The sequence below is a fragment of the Aotus nancymaae genome, unplaced genomic scaffold, assembly GCF_030222135.1.
Source record: "Aotus nancymaae isolate 86718 unplaced genomic scaffold, 86718_ANA_hifiasm-v0.15.2.pri h1tg000064l_1, whole genome shotgun sequence".
Classification (NCBI taxonomy): Eukaryota; Metazoa; Chordata; class Mammalia; order Primates; family Aotidae; genus Aotus; species Aotus nancymaae.
Genome location: NW_026988479.1, coordinates 18,063,325 through 18,078,540, shown reverse-complemented (window position 1 = coordinate 18,078,540; position 15,216 = coordinate 18,063,325). Strand labels below are relative to the sequence as shown.

Genomic DNA, 15,216 nt, shown 5'->3' with positions numbered 1-15,216 from the left:
CTGATCCATGAGCATGGGGTGTCTTTGCATTTGTTTGTATCCTCTTCAATTTCTTTCATCCATGTTTTGTAGTTTCTCTTGTAGAGGTTTTCAATCTCCTTGGTTAAATTTATGCTTTAGTACATGCCTATTCATGTCAAAAGTCACTATACATTAATAACATAACAAAGATGAGATAATCTACATGTTTGCCAGTGTTCTTTGCTTCATTAACAATCTGACTAGGGCTGAAGAGAAGGACCTTGTAGGACAGACAACATTTGGAAGGGAAGCTCATAACTAGGTAGCATGTAAAGCAGTTTAAATGACAGTTCGATTATGAAGGAAAATGTACTTCTTAAAGTAGCAAAATGGCAAGATTATCGTTTAATACAGAGAACAAGAGAAACTGACAGCCAAGAGGCATATTTGACATGGGAAACCCACATTTGCCTGGTGACTTAAAAAAATAGGTTTAAATGTGCTGGATTCTGAGGACTGGTAAACCAAGAAGCTACCATCAGCACTCCACCAAACAACACTGGAGACAATTCTGGGCCCAGGGCATGTCTGAAGACATGCTGAGAAGAGAGGTCAGGCCTTTGGGAAGTGCTAGTTCCTGCAAGAACAGAATCAGTCTTCTGGGGAACCAAGCTGTGTTACCGAGTATTAGGAAAATATCTCAGTGTTGTTTGCTGTTTTGTATTTATTATGATTATGGTCTTATCCTCCACATAATGATGCATAGTAGGGCTATTGAGGCACTTATAAGATCCATCACAGAGTTAAAATTTGTACCAAGACCTGAAACTTCTAATATAAAACAGGAATTCTCTAAGGCAAAAACTGAATTTCAGCAAGCACAATTCCTATAAACAGCTGACATTTTTACTTGTTCGGCATCTTTTGAATAACGGCATTGAATTTTTCCTTGGAAAATTTCCAATTGGATATCTTTCTCTCATTACATGTGGTCCTACCAAGAATGATAGGTGAGTCCCCAACTGCCACCTTACTACAGATGTGGGGACCTCACCCAAGAGAGACCATGACAACTCTCTTTACTAGGAATGTTAACCTGCAGTAGATTCTCAAGGTGACAAAGGTAGTTGGAACTGAGACATCACAAAGGTAGTGCTTGAAAAGGGCTACCCATGAGTTACCTGAATATTTTCCATGCATTCATTCATGCATTCAACAAATATTTATTGAGTACCTCTTACTATGTGCAAAGCGCTGATCTCGTTGCTAAGGAAACAGTAATGTAAAGCAGACAGAAATTACCAACCTCGAGGAGCTTATATTTCAGGGAGAAGAAAATAATAATGAGTAAATAAATCAATCAAATATATAGTATATTAGATGGTGTCATGTGTTATAGAAAAAAATTAAGCAATTCTAGTAGGTAGGGAGTAAAGGGGTGGGAGACTATGATCTTAAAACAACTGAGGAAGACCTCACTGAGGAAGAGAGAGGATGGCAGGAGGGGAGATGAGGTCTGAGGTCTGAAGGACAGAGTCCTGGGGTGCAGCAAACAGAACTGAGAAGCAGAAGTCAAGGAGGCAGGAGGAAAACCAGGAGAGTATGGTGTTCTGGAAGCCAAGAAAGCATATCAAGGAGGAAAGAGTGAGAATTTGTATTAAATCCTTCAGAACAATTAAAGAAGGGAAGACTGAAATTGATTCAGCAACAGGAGACCATCAGTAATACTGATATAAGGCATTTCAGTGGATGAATGTGCATAAAAGCCTGAGGTTCAAGAAAGAATGAGTGGGAAGAGAGGATTTGGGAACAGCAAGCACAGACAACTATTTGAGTTCTTCTGGGAAGATAACAAAAAAATGGGATAGTACCTAGAAGGGGATATGGGATTGAGAAAGGTTCTTTGCAGTTGTTGCTTTTTTTCTTTTTTATGTTTCAAACAATTGCAGAAATTACAATATGCTGATGTGCTGATAGGAAAGATTTAGTAGAGACAGAAAAGTTAATGACACAGAAGACAGAGGGAGAAACCACTGGACCCCAGTCCTTACGATACAAGGGGCAATCAATCAGCTCTAGTACCCAAGGGAAGGGAATGCCTTTAGATAGGAGCACTGGGTTCCCCTGTCACACAGGAGAAATGGTAGAAACATGGGCACGGCTGTGGATATTGTAGTGGTAGCTTGTAGAAGTTCTCTTCTGATTGCATCTATTTTCTCTGCAGAATAAAAAGCAGTATCTGAGAGAATCATCTAGAAGAGAAGAAGAAATGGCCTAGAGAAACATAGTAGGATGCCAGCTACCACAAGAGCCCATGAGGTTTCTTTGCGATGTCTGATGGTTTAATTCTACTTTCCATTATGTGATTGACCAAGAATAAAATTTCAATTAATTTTATTCCTTTTATTTTTATTCGATTTTATTTTTTGAGACAGGGTCTTGCTCTGTCGCCCAGGCTGGAGTGTAGTGGCATGGTCTTGGCTCACTGCAACCTCTGCCTCCTGGGCTCAAGTGATTCTCGTACTTCAGCATCCCAAGTAGCTGGGACTACAGGCACATGCCACCACACCCAGCTAATTTCTGTATTTTTAGTGGAGATGGGGTTTCACCATGTTGGCCAGGCTGTTCTTGAACTCCTGGCCTCAAGTGATCTACCTGCCTTGGCTTCGCCTGTGCTGGGATTACAGGCATGAGCCACTGCTGCTGGGCCCGCTTTTTATTTTTTTAAATTAGCCACAGTTGACATCTGTTGCTTGCAGCCAAAAAACTCATACACAGACTGTTTTTTGAGGCCTACAGTGCCCCCAATATCTGACTTTAATAAAATAGTCATCCTATTCTACCCAATCCTAGGTACCTCCAAATACATAGCAAGACCTGCTTGCAATATACCAACAAGACCGAACATTTTGGGTTCCTCTACCGCCTACTGAAGAGAATAATGATTTACATTTACAATACCAAATTGGAAACACTAAATAAATCAGGATGCTAAACTGCTGGAAGAAAAACATTCCCGTCCATGTGTGAAAGCAGAAAGAACGATACCAAAATTCAACCCCCCTGAACTTTTCTTCAAGCCCTTTCTTTGAGTTAAACTGTAAAAGTGAAAAAATATCCACCAAGACAAAATGAAGCTGAATATATGCATAACCTTCTTTAGAGTATGGATTAATACTTCAATATAGATTTCAGTAACTCGAGGAAGGAAATCCACGTGAAGACTGCTCTCAGGGGGAAACTGGAAGGTCAAGAGGGCCATTTTCACAGTGGATGGTAATGTTTAATCTGGGAATGGCATCTGAGAGAGCAATCAAACTGAGTAAAACAGAAGGAAAGTAGGACTCTCCCACAAAGAGAAACATTTCAAAGATCACAAAGATGAGTGGAAATTTCCAGACCATGCAGACAAAGATGAGTCTTCATGATATAACGTGCCATCCCCCTCCAGGAAATTAAGAGTTATTAAACTCTAGCAAAGACAGCTGCTTCTGAGATGAAATCAGCCTTGCGACACCAAGAAGCAGAAGTGGGGGTGGGGGGGAAGTAACCTCCGTGGAAATCAGCCCCACATGGCTTGTTCCTTCAAACAGGTGCACCGCTCCACGGGGCATTTGAATCATGAAGAGCCCTAATATTCACAGGGAAGTGTGAGACTTGAGATAAGGTAGGACCTGAAACCAGAGATGAACAGCTCTTTCTCCCAGCTGGCCCTGTGCTAGCTCATCTTTTGCTAGGACGGGAGAGATGCTCAGCCCTTTGGGCCAAATGCACACAAACTGCCAAGAAAACACAAGCAAGGCAAAAATAAACACATGCACACACAGAAATCTCCCAAGTAGACAAGAGCTGTGTGTGCTATGTTTTTAGCATCCAGCCCTAAGAGTTTTGCTCACCAATAACAAAACTATGAAGAAAGCCCCATCTAGTCAGCAAGAATGACTTATTTTGGTTTCAATAATTGCCCCAATTTCCCATGCCCTAAAGCCAGCTCTATCATCTTCTTTCTCCCATTCCCTGATTTATCCAACAGATTGTAGAAATTAACATTTACAGAAGGTGTACTATGTGCCAGGCATTCTTCTAAACTTTTTGTAGATTAATTAATTTAATCTGCACAACTCTAAAAGGGTGGGTGCTATTGTCTTAGGTTTTCCAGAAAGAAGAGACTTAAAGTGCAGTCACATGTTGCTTAACAATGGAGATATGCTGAGAAATAGGTCATTAGGTGATTTTGTTGCTGTGTGAACATCATACACTTGTATAAACACAGATAAATGGTAGAGCCTGCTGCACACCTAGGCTCTACGGTATACCCTATTGCTCCTAGGCTACAACCTGCACAGCATGTTTGTACTGAATATTGTAGACAATTGTGACACAATGGGAAGTATTCATGCATCTAAACATAGCTAAACAGAAATGGTAGAGTAAAAACATGATATAATCTTAAGGACCACTGCCATATATGTGTTTCATCACTGGTAGACACATTGCCATGTGGTGCCTAACTGTACATAAAGGCTTACCTGACACTACTTTACCAGGGGATTATTGGGGGAATGAGGAAGAGAAGCGAAGCTAGACCCCACCTGGGTCAAGCACCAACACACTTGCTCAATCTCTTGAGACCATCTTCAAAGAGGCTGTTAAACAACTGCTTCTGGGATACTCAGCTCCCTTCTCTCACTGTCCAAAGGTTTTCCCCTCAGAGTGTCCCCCTTGTCCCAGCATATCTGTGTGTGAATGTCACTTTGTGTCATGCCTCCCTAGGGTGGTAAGAAACACAGGTATGAGGCTCCAGGCTGCCAGGCTGCACTTGCAGGAAGTGCAGTGGAGCCCACACAGAAGTGGTTATCTCAGTGGTGGCTACAATACAAACAGGAGAAGCCAAGAAAACCTGATGTGCTAAGTTAAAACTTCCTGATACAATTATTATCATCTTTTTTCAGATGAGGAAACTCAGGCATAGAGAAATAATTCAAATGCAAGGTTACATAAAAGGTGAGATCAAAATCAGGTAGTTTGGCTACAGAATGTTCTCTCTTAACCACTGTGCTCTTATGCCCTACAGATTAACTTTATATACGCAGAAGTCTGCCAGCTGCCACGTCTGAGTCACAATTATTCTGAAGAGCTGATGAGAAACAGACAATATAAGAACATCAGTATCACAGATAACACTCACAATGCAATTCAAAGAAGATGCAGCAAGAGAGGACTCCAGTGCCCAAAACAGTGTGAGCAAATCCATTTAACCACCACCGCTCAGCCAAAAAGAGAGGCATTTCATGAAGAATACACTCCCAAGGTCAATGTATAAGAAATCTATGCTTTGCTAATGATTAGCAAGAAAGAAACTAAGTCATGTTCACGTTTGCTCACTTCTAACTTTCTCACTTCTATATTACTCCCGAAATTAAAGGCAGCATCAATTAAGAAAGAAAAACAGAGCGTCTTCCTCCAGCGCCTCCCTTAATTTGGGAGGGGATTCCGTGGACTCAGAAAAGGAAGACATGAATCAGAAAACAGGAAATTTATTGAGAAAATAAATCCAAACATAAGTGGAACAACTCAAAACAAACAAGAGACCTAAATCAAAGGAGCTCTCAGGCTGCTGAACATTAACAGCTTGAAGTCAAGCATTTCCCCTTTCAGAATGAGTGTTACATGTGATGTGAAAGATTCAGTTCCTTGAATTCAGAAATTTTGTTGGGTTTTTTAAAGCAAAAAATTTAAACTGAACTTGTATCTTTCTTTCTCCTACCTCTAAAGGCTACAAAGCCACAGAACAGAGAAATTCTTGGGTTGAGAGTAAGCAAAGGTCTGGCAGTGAGGCTAAATCATGTTGAGCTCTGATTTCTTCCTCTGCATTTCCACTAATTTAAAGTGCCAAGTTGCCTATTTGCTTTAAAATATGTCATTGTGCTCTTTGCAATGCCCCTTTAAATAGATTTTCCTTTGACTCTGCCAGAAATAGCTGGAGAAGGTCCTTTGAGAATCCCATTCTTAGTCTTAGAAAAAATGCACTCTTCTTCCTGCCCCATACCCATAAATAGGCCTGGAAGCGGTATCACCCACTTCTTTCATGGACCTCCCATCTATCAGAAATAATAAATCTTTCAGCAGAGAGAGAGAGAAAAAAAAAAGCCAGTCAAGGAAGTAACTCCCTCAGCCCATTTCTGCTTGCTCATTTATGTGATTCACCAAATATCAAGTTCCTCTTTTGGCATAAGTAAATAGGTAGTCAAGGATTGAAAACCCAAATGCCTACAATACGGCGGAAAGAAGTATGCCGGAAGCAAGAGACAACAGGAACTGTTAGGAACTAAGGCAACCTGGAGAAGGCACACCCTGGAAGATAGGGTGTGGCTTCTACTCAGCTCCAGCCCACTGTTAGCAGGGAGATATGAATTTTTCAGGTAAAATCACCCTCTTTAAAGATGTTGGAAACCTGTTCAAAGTTTGAAAACAGTAATGTGTAGAACACCACCACCATCAAACACATGTGTGGGCTGCTCTGGCTATGGGCTTCTTTTGCAAATTCTAGGTAAGAAACAAAGACAAGGGAGACAGACTGCCTATCCCCTGGGAGCTTAAGATGTCACAGGAGTGAGAGATACACTCCTGAGCAAACTGTCCCACCAGGTGGAATGTGATACCTGCTAAAAGAGAGGAACAAGCAAAGGCTGTGGGAGCTCAGGAAAGCAAGAGGGCACTTGTGGCAGGAAGGATTCTTGTTGGCAGTGACATTTGAGCTGAAGCTAGAAGAATGAGGTAGCCTTTGGCAGGTAGAGGCTGGGGAGGGGCCATTCCAGACGGGAGAAAATGAAGTGCAAAAGGCAAAAAGATGGAGCATGGAGGAGGGTATCTGAGAAGGGTTCAAGAGACTCTTCATGTGTTTTCCCAACAAATATTCATGGCTACTGTGTGCCATGCAGTAGGAACAGGATGGTGATCATGAGAAACAGACACAAGATGAAGCTGCAAATTCCAGAAACGTCTGGTTCAGACAGGACTTTGGAGGCCATTTCCAGGGTTTTATCTTAAGAGCAATGGGGAAGCTGCCTTTGAAGTTTTTTTAAGCAGGGGAATCACATGCTGAGATTTGCAGTTTTCAAAGTTCCCTGGAAGCACAACAGGCACTCTGCGGACTGGAGGGGAGCCAGAGCTCCACCAGCCAGAGCAACAGGGAGGACGCCTTGCAAGCAGCCTGGGAAAGACACAATGGCAGCTTGGACTATGGGAGTAGTGATGGAGACAGAGAAAAGTAGACAGATTCAAGAGACAGAAAAGGGTTAAAATCACTAGAACTCTGAGTTCAGGGTGGTAGTCAGTGAGGGAAAAGCCAGATGAGACTGGGGAATGGGGTCAATGTGGCTGCGTGGGGGTACAGGGCCATACCACCAGTAGCCCAGCTGCCAAGCAATCCTGCACTGGCAGCACTGGGGTGTTCAGTGGTTACTAGTGAGAACAAAGGTTCTGGAGCCAAGGTGAGGGAAGGCAGCCAGAGAAACTCACAGGAGCTTTCCATCTTGGAAAGCCATCATCTCAAAATACTGTTTCCCTTAAATGTGCTTTGTAAAATTCTACAGCTATCTTGTTTGGACTAGTCTTGATGACAAAGGAATAACTAGCTCTTTTCATGTGTTTAACAGCTCATTGGTAAGTTAAATCTTATCTTCTCGATGTGGAATGGAGAAAGAAGGAATATTAGAGTATTCTAATATGTGTTCATGTCAAGTCTCAATGTTCACTTCCTTTTATTTTGAACCCTCTTAAGAACTTCAGGGAATGCTACTGAACCACTAGGGCTCATCTTCTTTGGTGTCAATGCTTGGCAATGACTTTCCTTATAACCACAGGCATTTGTACATGAACCTAATTCACTATTTCTAGATCACTTAAAGAAATATGAATATATCCTTTTTGATTTGCAGGAATGCCTGGAAGTACTCAGACTCTAGTCACAGAAATGAAAACAACAACAACAACAAAAAAAACCCAAGCTACAACATGCTCAGTCCTTGATAATTTCTGCCAACAGAGTCTACATATTTTGATAAGGTCTCACTTGTATGCCAAGCATTTTCTCCACAATATTCCTTCGTAATCCCAGTGATCTACAGAATTTTTTCCATTTTGGAAAGTCACAACATGTAACAGATGATCAAAATAAACATTAGACAGTTGGGCAATGAAAAGAACAAACAGGGAATCAGCAAGAGGCAATGGAGTAAAGTCGATTTTGCCCTCTTCGTTACCCTCTCTTACCTTCCATCCCCTAAAATCTCGTAATTTAGTGCTTATGTGCCCACACTGCAGATGTACTCAACTCTCCTCCCCAAATTGGTCTTTTTGTCTCATATATCTTGATTGAGTTAGCACACCATGCAATAAGATTTAATACTCTCTGTTGAATGTGATTTACCAAGACTACTTGCAGTAGACACTGTGGGCTGGCTACTCAAAGCTCTGCCTTTATTCTGATGTCCAAGCCTCCCACAAGTGGCTCAGATAAATCCTGTTGGGTGGAAAATAATCATGGTGGTCCCCAGTGACTGCTGTGGACCAATGAGATGTGACATAAAGTGTGCTGGAGAATGTCTGGGAAAAGTATCATCCTAGCCCTTAAAAAGAGACTCAAAGAAGAAATAGTGCCTTTTCTCCCTCTGGACAAGCACTAACATGCAAGAACACAGTGCAGTATGTTGGGACTCTGCAGGGAGCTAGTCAACACAAGACACTGGCTGAGCAGGAACGTGGAAATAACCCGACTCCTTCATGAGCTGAGAAGCTAACCAACTCTCAGGATGGATTCTGTGTCATGACACAACAGATCTTCTTATTGTTTAAGCCATTTTGAATTGGCTTTTCTTTTATTTGCAGCTCAAAGAAACCTAAATGATACCGTATCTCTCTGGGGAAGCAAGATAGTGCTCTGCCTCTCCAACAACCCTGCAACAAAGGAATAGTTGCTCCAAAAAAGAAAAGGGACTAAGGTTTATTTCTCAATAAGTATTTTAGGAAAACCAGCTGTGAAAAGATATTTTTAATATCTACTCCTGATGTATGGAGAGTTCTTTGAAATCCTTCTTCACTGCATAAACACTGCAATAAAGCTACAATGAGCCACTAGGAATGGTATGTGTGGGGATATACAAAATACTTGGAGTCATAATATGTAAACATTAGGAAACTACCATGAAATTAGTCTTTATTACTCATCTACTCTTATTTCCTCCTACGATTATAAGAGTGGGATACTTTTCTTGTGCCCTGCTCCATCTGATGAAAACACAGAATTATACAATTGGAGGAGAAAGAAAATTGAGGCTCATAGAGGTAGAAATATTGGCTCAAGGATCCACGGCCAGCTGAGGATGATGCTTTTCATAAGTAAAAATACTTTTTGCATGATTTTAAAACAAAACATTTGTTGAAAACTAAATGCAAAGTCAAATTGCAAAAACTTGGAAAGTCAAAACCTGATTTTTTAAAAGCTAATTTAATCATGACAATAAAATCTCCCTTTCGAACTCACTGCTTTGAGCTTCTTCTTTCTAATTCTAATACTCACCTACATCCGAATCCATATTCTTCTCAATACCATTTCTCTCTCCTAGGAAATCCTTGCGTATGGCCCATTCTCTGGGCCAGTGGTTTTTAAAACACTGCTCTCATAATAATTACCTGGGAAATAAATCAGAAATGCAGATTCCCAGACAGAGAGCCTGAGTAGACCCACAGAGTCCAGAAATGTCAATGTAAACAAGCACCCCAGGTGCTTCTAACCATGCTTTGAGGCACATGACTCCAGACTGTATACTAGATTCCAAGATCCAAACAGAAAACATCTAATTATCATAGTACATTTAAGCCAAAACTACAAAAATATGTGCATGGTTGCCTATAATTTTTGTGTTCCCTCTGAGGTCTGAAACAAATCCAACATCTCTATGATTTGAATGTACCCTGGTAATCATTTGCTTTAGAGGTTTGGAGTTTTTATCCTTCCCCCTACCCAAGACTTTTTTTCCCCTCTGAATGAATTTTTAGCTGGGATTAAACATAAAATGCCTTAATTTTCCCTCTGTGGCTAAGGGAAATCAATTTTGGAAAATGTTTCAAAAGAGTACTTTAAAAAATATACAATACAAAATGTCTTGCCTTTGAAACAGAATTCTGAGATGCACAATGCAAACAGTGGGTAATGAGAGAAGTAAACACCAGATTTTCCAGCAGAATCAGCCCTGAAACCAAAACTTAGGAAGGAAGCTGACCATTAAGTAAGTGGCCCAGAGGAACAATAGCTCAGGCGTATCCTAGGGTAAGTCTAAACCTGAGAAAACTGGAATTAGACAAACCTGTTGTCCCAAGTTAACTTTCTCTTACTGCTTGATTTTAAAATAAGGACAGTGCTCTAAATGAGAATATAAAGTTTAAGTGGAATCTTAGAACTCCTCTGGATGCCAAAGAATATTTTCAGACCTAAATAAATACTCTTTACTGGATTCAACACTGCTCATTCATATCCTTCTCCGCAGGGACATTTTAAATATAGAGGCTCAGGAGACCAAGAACACAGCACGCTAAGCATTTGAGTCTGCTATAGTCTATTACGAGCTCTAACCAACTCACATTACAGCATGAGAGGTTGTCTATAGGCAGATTTCTTGATAATTAAATGAACAAGAAATGCCATAAAACCACAGAAAATCATTCTCAAGTTTCAAAGATAAGACATAATGCTCGAGAATTGCTATGAAGTAAACAACTCCAGCAATAAAATTGCTTTAAATTGGCTAGAAAGCCAAAAAAAAAAAACCCAAAAAAGTGTCAAGGTCTCAGCTATAATTTGCAAATTCCAATTTACAACTCTTAGGTCAGTAACAAGTATGGACTGAAAGTAATGGGATTGGAGGGGCAAAGGATGTAAAAAGAAGGCGAAAGTGAGCCATCCACCATGAGATGAACAAGTTCAACTGTTCAACATCTACCTTAAAAGTTTGGTTTTGATGCTTTTTTTCTTCTTCTTCAAAGAATCCTAACACTCCTAAAGGAAATTTAAAAATAGGAAAAATGCAACACTGGCTCTGCTGGGCCACCATTCACTTTTGGTCTGTCTCAGTTCAATTAAGCTCTCTTTCTAATTGCACAGCTTGAAAAGGCCCATGGTTTTTAGATGGTTCCTAACCTTCTCCAGCTGCTCTCTGCAGGCCTGAAGGCCTCTTTAAGATCCAGTGGCCATGAAGCAGTCATGAGCACCCCCACACATACTAGGCTGGAGGGTACACCTGGAACCTCCTGTGTCTTGGTGTTTGCCCTTCAATTGTGCAAAGTTTTGCAACTAAGATCTAAACCAGCTTCTCTGCTTAACAAACGCCCAACTCTGGGTTGTGTGGAACTGGTACCAAACTGTCATCTCAGAGCATCTGGAGTTACTTTTTAAAGCCCAGTTCCCATTATTTTAAACACGCTTCATCAGGATTCTTTGACATCTTCGGGGCATTCTCCTGTAAACTTGCACATTACCTGCTATGCTTCCTAAGTATTCCTGAACACGCAGCTCTGATATGGCAAGGCAAGAAAAAAAATTGGTCAATAATGGAGTAACTGTGGCTTTGCCGAATTGCTTCCCAATAACACACAAAACACCCTTGCTTCTTCATGGAAATGAGGAAATGGTGGAAATCTTCATGATATATATCACTCTTTTTCCCAAAGGTAATATCAAGTGCTTGACAGAAAGATGAAAACTAACCATCACAATCTCCCTCAGGAGAATATCAACTTATCCCCAAGAAATACCCTAATAGCATAGCAAAATGTGGATAAGGGCCAAATTTATAACACATCAGTTCAGTAGAATGTAGGGATTAATAATTTAGGTTAACTGGTATGCTCTCATTCTTTTCCTGTGCTCCAGTCTGCAATCAAGAACATACTATCAAAGTCAATGGCAGGTTAGAACGCACATACAAGTGGTGACAAACACAGCATGGGAAGTCAGCAATGCCATTTGTAACAGGGTCAAGCAACAGTAAATACACAAATATTCGAAGCCATTATGAGACTGTAAATACTCCTATCAGAAAATTAGGCCCCTACTAAATGCTTTGATTATCTCAGAGGACAAGTGAGTATTTGCCAAAAATAATTCCTTTATTCTTTATACTTCTTCAAAGGCTTTAATGCATGTAACTTTAAAACATCAATGGCCTTGTAGAAAAAAAGGGAGTCTATTATCCATATTAGATAGATGGGGAAACTGAGGAGTAGAAAGTTCAGTAGTTTGTTCAGGGCTGGTTAAGCAGCATGTTAATAACAGCGTCAGCTCTAGAATCCAGGCCTCCTTACTAAAAACCCACATTCTGTAAACCCACAACATATTTTTGTTTGTTCCTGATGAGCATAAGAACATATAATCCCCCAAAACTCTGTGTGGTGACCTGGCATCATGGATAACACACTCTAGCTTGTCCTTGATCATCACAGGGCCAAATCCCCCTGAAAACTGTGCTTGGTCGCCTGATTGCATGAGCACTTCCCCAGCCTCCTCTGGGAAGGCCATCTGGCATTTGCTGCTGTTCTCCACTGCAATTAACATTTCACACATTTCTTTCCTAAGCCTCCAGCATACCTGATGCAATAGTGGGAGAGAGAAACAAAAGCAGAACTGAGAACAGCTTCACTGCTAAGATAAGAACTTTCAGGGATAAGAAAAGGGCTAGTAATTGGTCTTAAACCTACTTTGCCAAGTGGTTCATGAGCAGCTGTAACATCTGCCGATTTTTCTCTGGGAGCCGATGAACAAGGCTGTGGATTTCAGAGACCCGAGACTCCTGGTTCTCTAGTTCTGTGAAGGAAGGAGGGAGGTAACATTTTATCAATGTCACAGCTAAACGACTTTAAGGATGAAAAATCAAGGGAAACCAAAGGATGGGCACTAACAGACCAAGGATTTCTGAAAGATTTACGATCCTGTCTTGTGTGCACTCTGCGTGGCCAGCATGACTAGATCTGGAAGTCCTTTTAATGGTGCTTTCTGGAACAGGTTTGCCAAAAAGAACTGTCATCAAAAAATCCAAGCCAAGATGATGACGTGATGAAATGGAGCCAGTCAACTGCAAACCCAGAGCTGCTCCTGAGAACGAACTCAAGAGTAGCTGGCTCCCTTGAGGGAAGACTTCATTTCAAGGAAGTAAGGAACTTTATGCACTTGTAAAGTGATAAACAAATCTTACGTGAACAACATTGCAAGGGTTTCAAATATCAAAATAACACCTCGAGACAGCATCAAAGAAATCAAAGGAAATGTCCAGTATCCTTCAAACACATATGACAACCAGCCTGCTAGAGAGAAAGTAATGGCAGATAAAATGTTCAAGTCTTTCTGCTAACTTGTAACCTAAATCAGGCTTGTCACATTCTCTTGGTTGAACCTGGGTAAGTGGCTTTGTTTCTCTGGCAAACAGATTGAGGGTACTCATCACACCTATTTATAGGACTGAGAGAGGTTTAAGTAGAGAATGGTTGCTATAGGTTTGTAATTTCTCGAGAAAGAAATGACATAAACACCATCTTCACTCGCAGCTTTCTCTTTCCTGTTTTAAGCAGACAACTATGAGTAGATAAGGACACCAGAACATTAGGTACCTACTAAATTAGGCCAATAGTAGCTACCAGGGTGAATAAATTCTAAAGGCTAAAAGGAACCCGGGAGAGGCACAAGTTACTGACATAATAATACGGTGAAGATTCATGCCGGACTTAAATCTGATAGAAAATCTTTCTGCCCCTTTACAAGAGGCCTGACCCACGTAGCCAGAGATTCTAGTATACTTAGAGTAGCTTGGACCTAATCCCTATGTATTTTAATACCAGTAATATGACACTAGGGAACCTGGATGATATAGCTGAAGAATGATCAGAAGCTGTAAATGGAAGACATAATGGAAAAGAGGACTGTGAAGTTACATAAATGGTGTCATATTCAGGGAAACATTTCCAATGCTCAATTTAGGTAATGTGCAATGTCTGATTCATTCTGCAAAATGCTACTCAAAGGCTGGAAAAAACCTAAGAAGTTAGAACTCCAATAATCAAAACTAGAAAGGCAAACTTGTTTTTCTCTATCCCTCCAACATCCTCCTCCCCTCCAAAAAAAGAAAAGACTTCTGAAGTTTCTCTCCTCTACTGTAAATTCGATGTGGTTGAAAGGCCCTTAGCAATCCCTATTTGGTTTCATTTTTCTTCCATGTTATAATCTCATGAGCATGTTATGTGGCCAGTTTACATGCAGAACATGAAGGATTAGGTAATATTTATTTTGGGATACTGACTCTTCTTCAAAATAGAAAAATCTATTCTCCTCCTCTTAAAACTGAGACAGAAAAAAGTCTTACTTGCTGCTTTGATGAAACTTCTTTGAAACTGGTACATCATGAGTGGTCCGGGAAGCATTCTGGAGTAAAAGGAGATAGGCTAGTCGGCTTAATAATCATATTCTCTCTAAATAGCAGCCTAGAGACTGACAAACTATATTACATTTCTCAAAGACAAACATCACAAGGAAACAATAACAACTTAATTTAGTTTCCCTATGGCAGGGGTTCTGAGATTTCACCCACAAGTTTTATTCTCTCTCTTTTTTAAAGGAATGGATACAACTATGTTTCACTGTCAACACTAAAATAGTGCTAATGCAAGAGTCTAACATAAACTAAGAGATTTCTTTTTCAGTCAGTGACTCACCTATCAACAACAGCGTTTTAAGATACATCTGAGAAACAGGCAACTAACTACATATTTGCAATTACTTGTGCTCAAACTCTCATCTTCCCAGCGGCTTGTTGCTAGAATTAATTCATCTAGAAACACTATAAAAAGACTTTTGTAGGTGCTTTGGTGGTGAATTCACTATGGAGTATTGCTCCAGAATGGTAAAGGGCTAGAACCCCTAACATTAGGTATGATACAAGCAAATTTTACCTGCTGGGATATGAGTATGTTTAACTATAAACTTGAGGTGTTTCCTGATAGTTCAAATAAGAAACTTCTCAGTAGACTATACATTATTCTTGGCTCAGATTTTATTTTCACTGGGTCCCTTAATTCAACTCCCAGTTTTAGTTAACACTTACATTGTATCTTACTCCTGACTCCAATTACCCCATAGCCAATAAAACCTACATCAGCAATTCCTTTTCTGTGGCCTCCCTCCTTTGCTTTTCAGCCAATTGCATCTTCAAA

The 15,216-nt window shown here is 40.5% G+C and overlaps 1 protein-coding gene across 7 annotated transcripts in view; it reads right to left on the bottom strand.

The window, feature by feature from the left end:
• The window catches only part of ARHGAP26 (Rho GTPase activating protein 26), a 643,473-nt gene that overhangs the window by 151,093 nt on the left and 477,164 nt on the right, over positions 1-15,216 (bottom strand). For all 7 annotated transcript variants that reach the window (XM_064366439.1, XM_064366438.1, XM_064366434.1 and 4 more), the window contains 2 exons: positions 14,370-14,428; positions 12,715-12,820 (listed from right to left, as the gene is read on the bottom strand). In XM_064366439.1, coding sequence (XP_064222509.1) covers positions 12,715-12,820; positions 14,370-14,428 — 165 coding nt within the window. The remainder of the gene's footprint in view (positions 1-12,714; positions 12,821-14,369; positions 14,429-15,216) is intronic.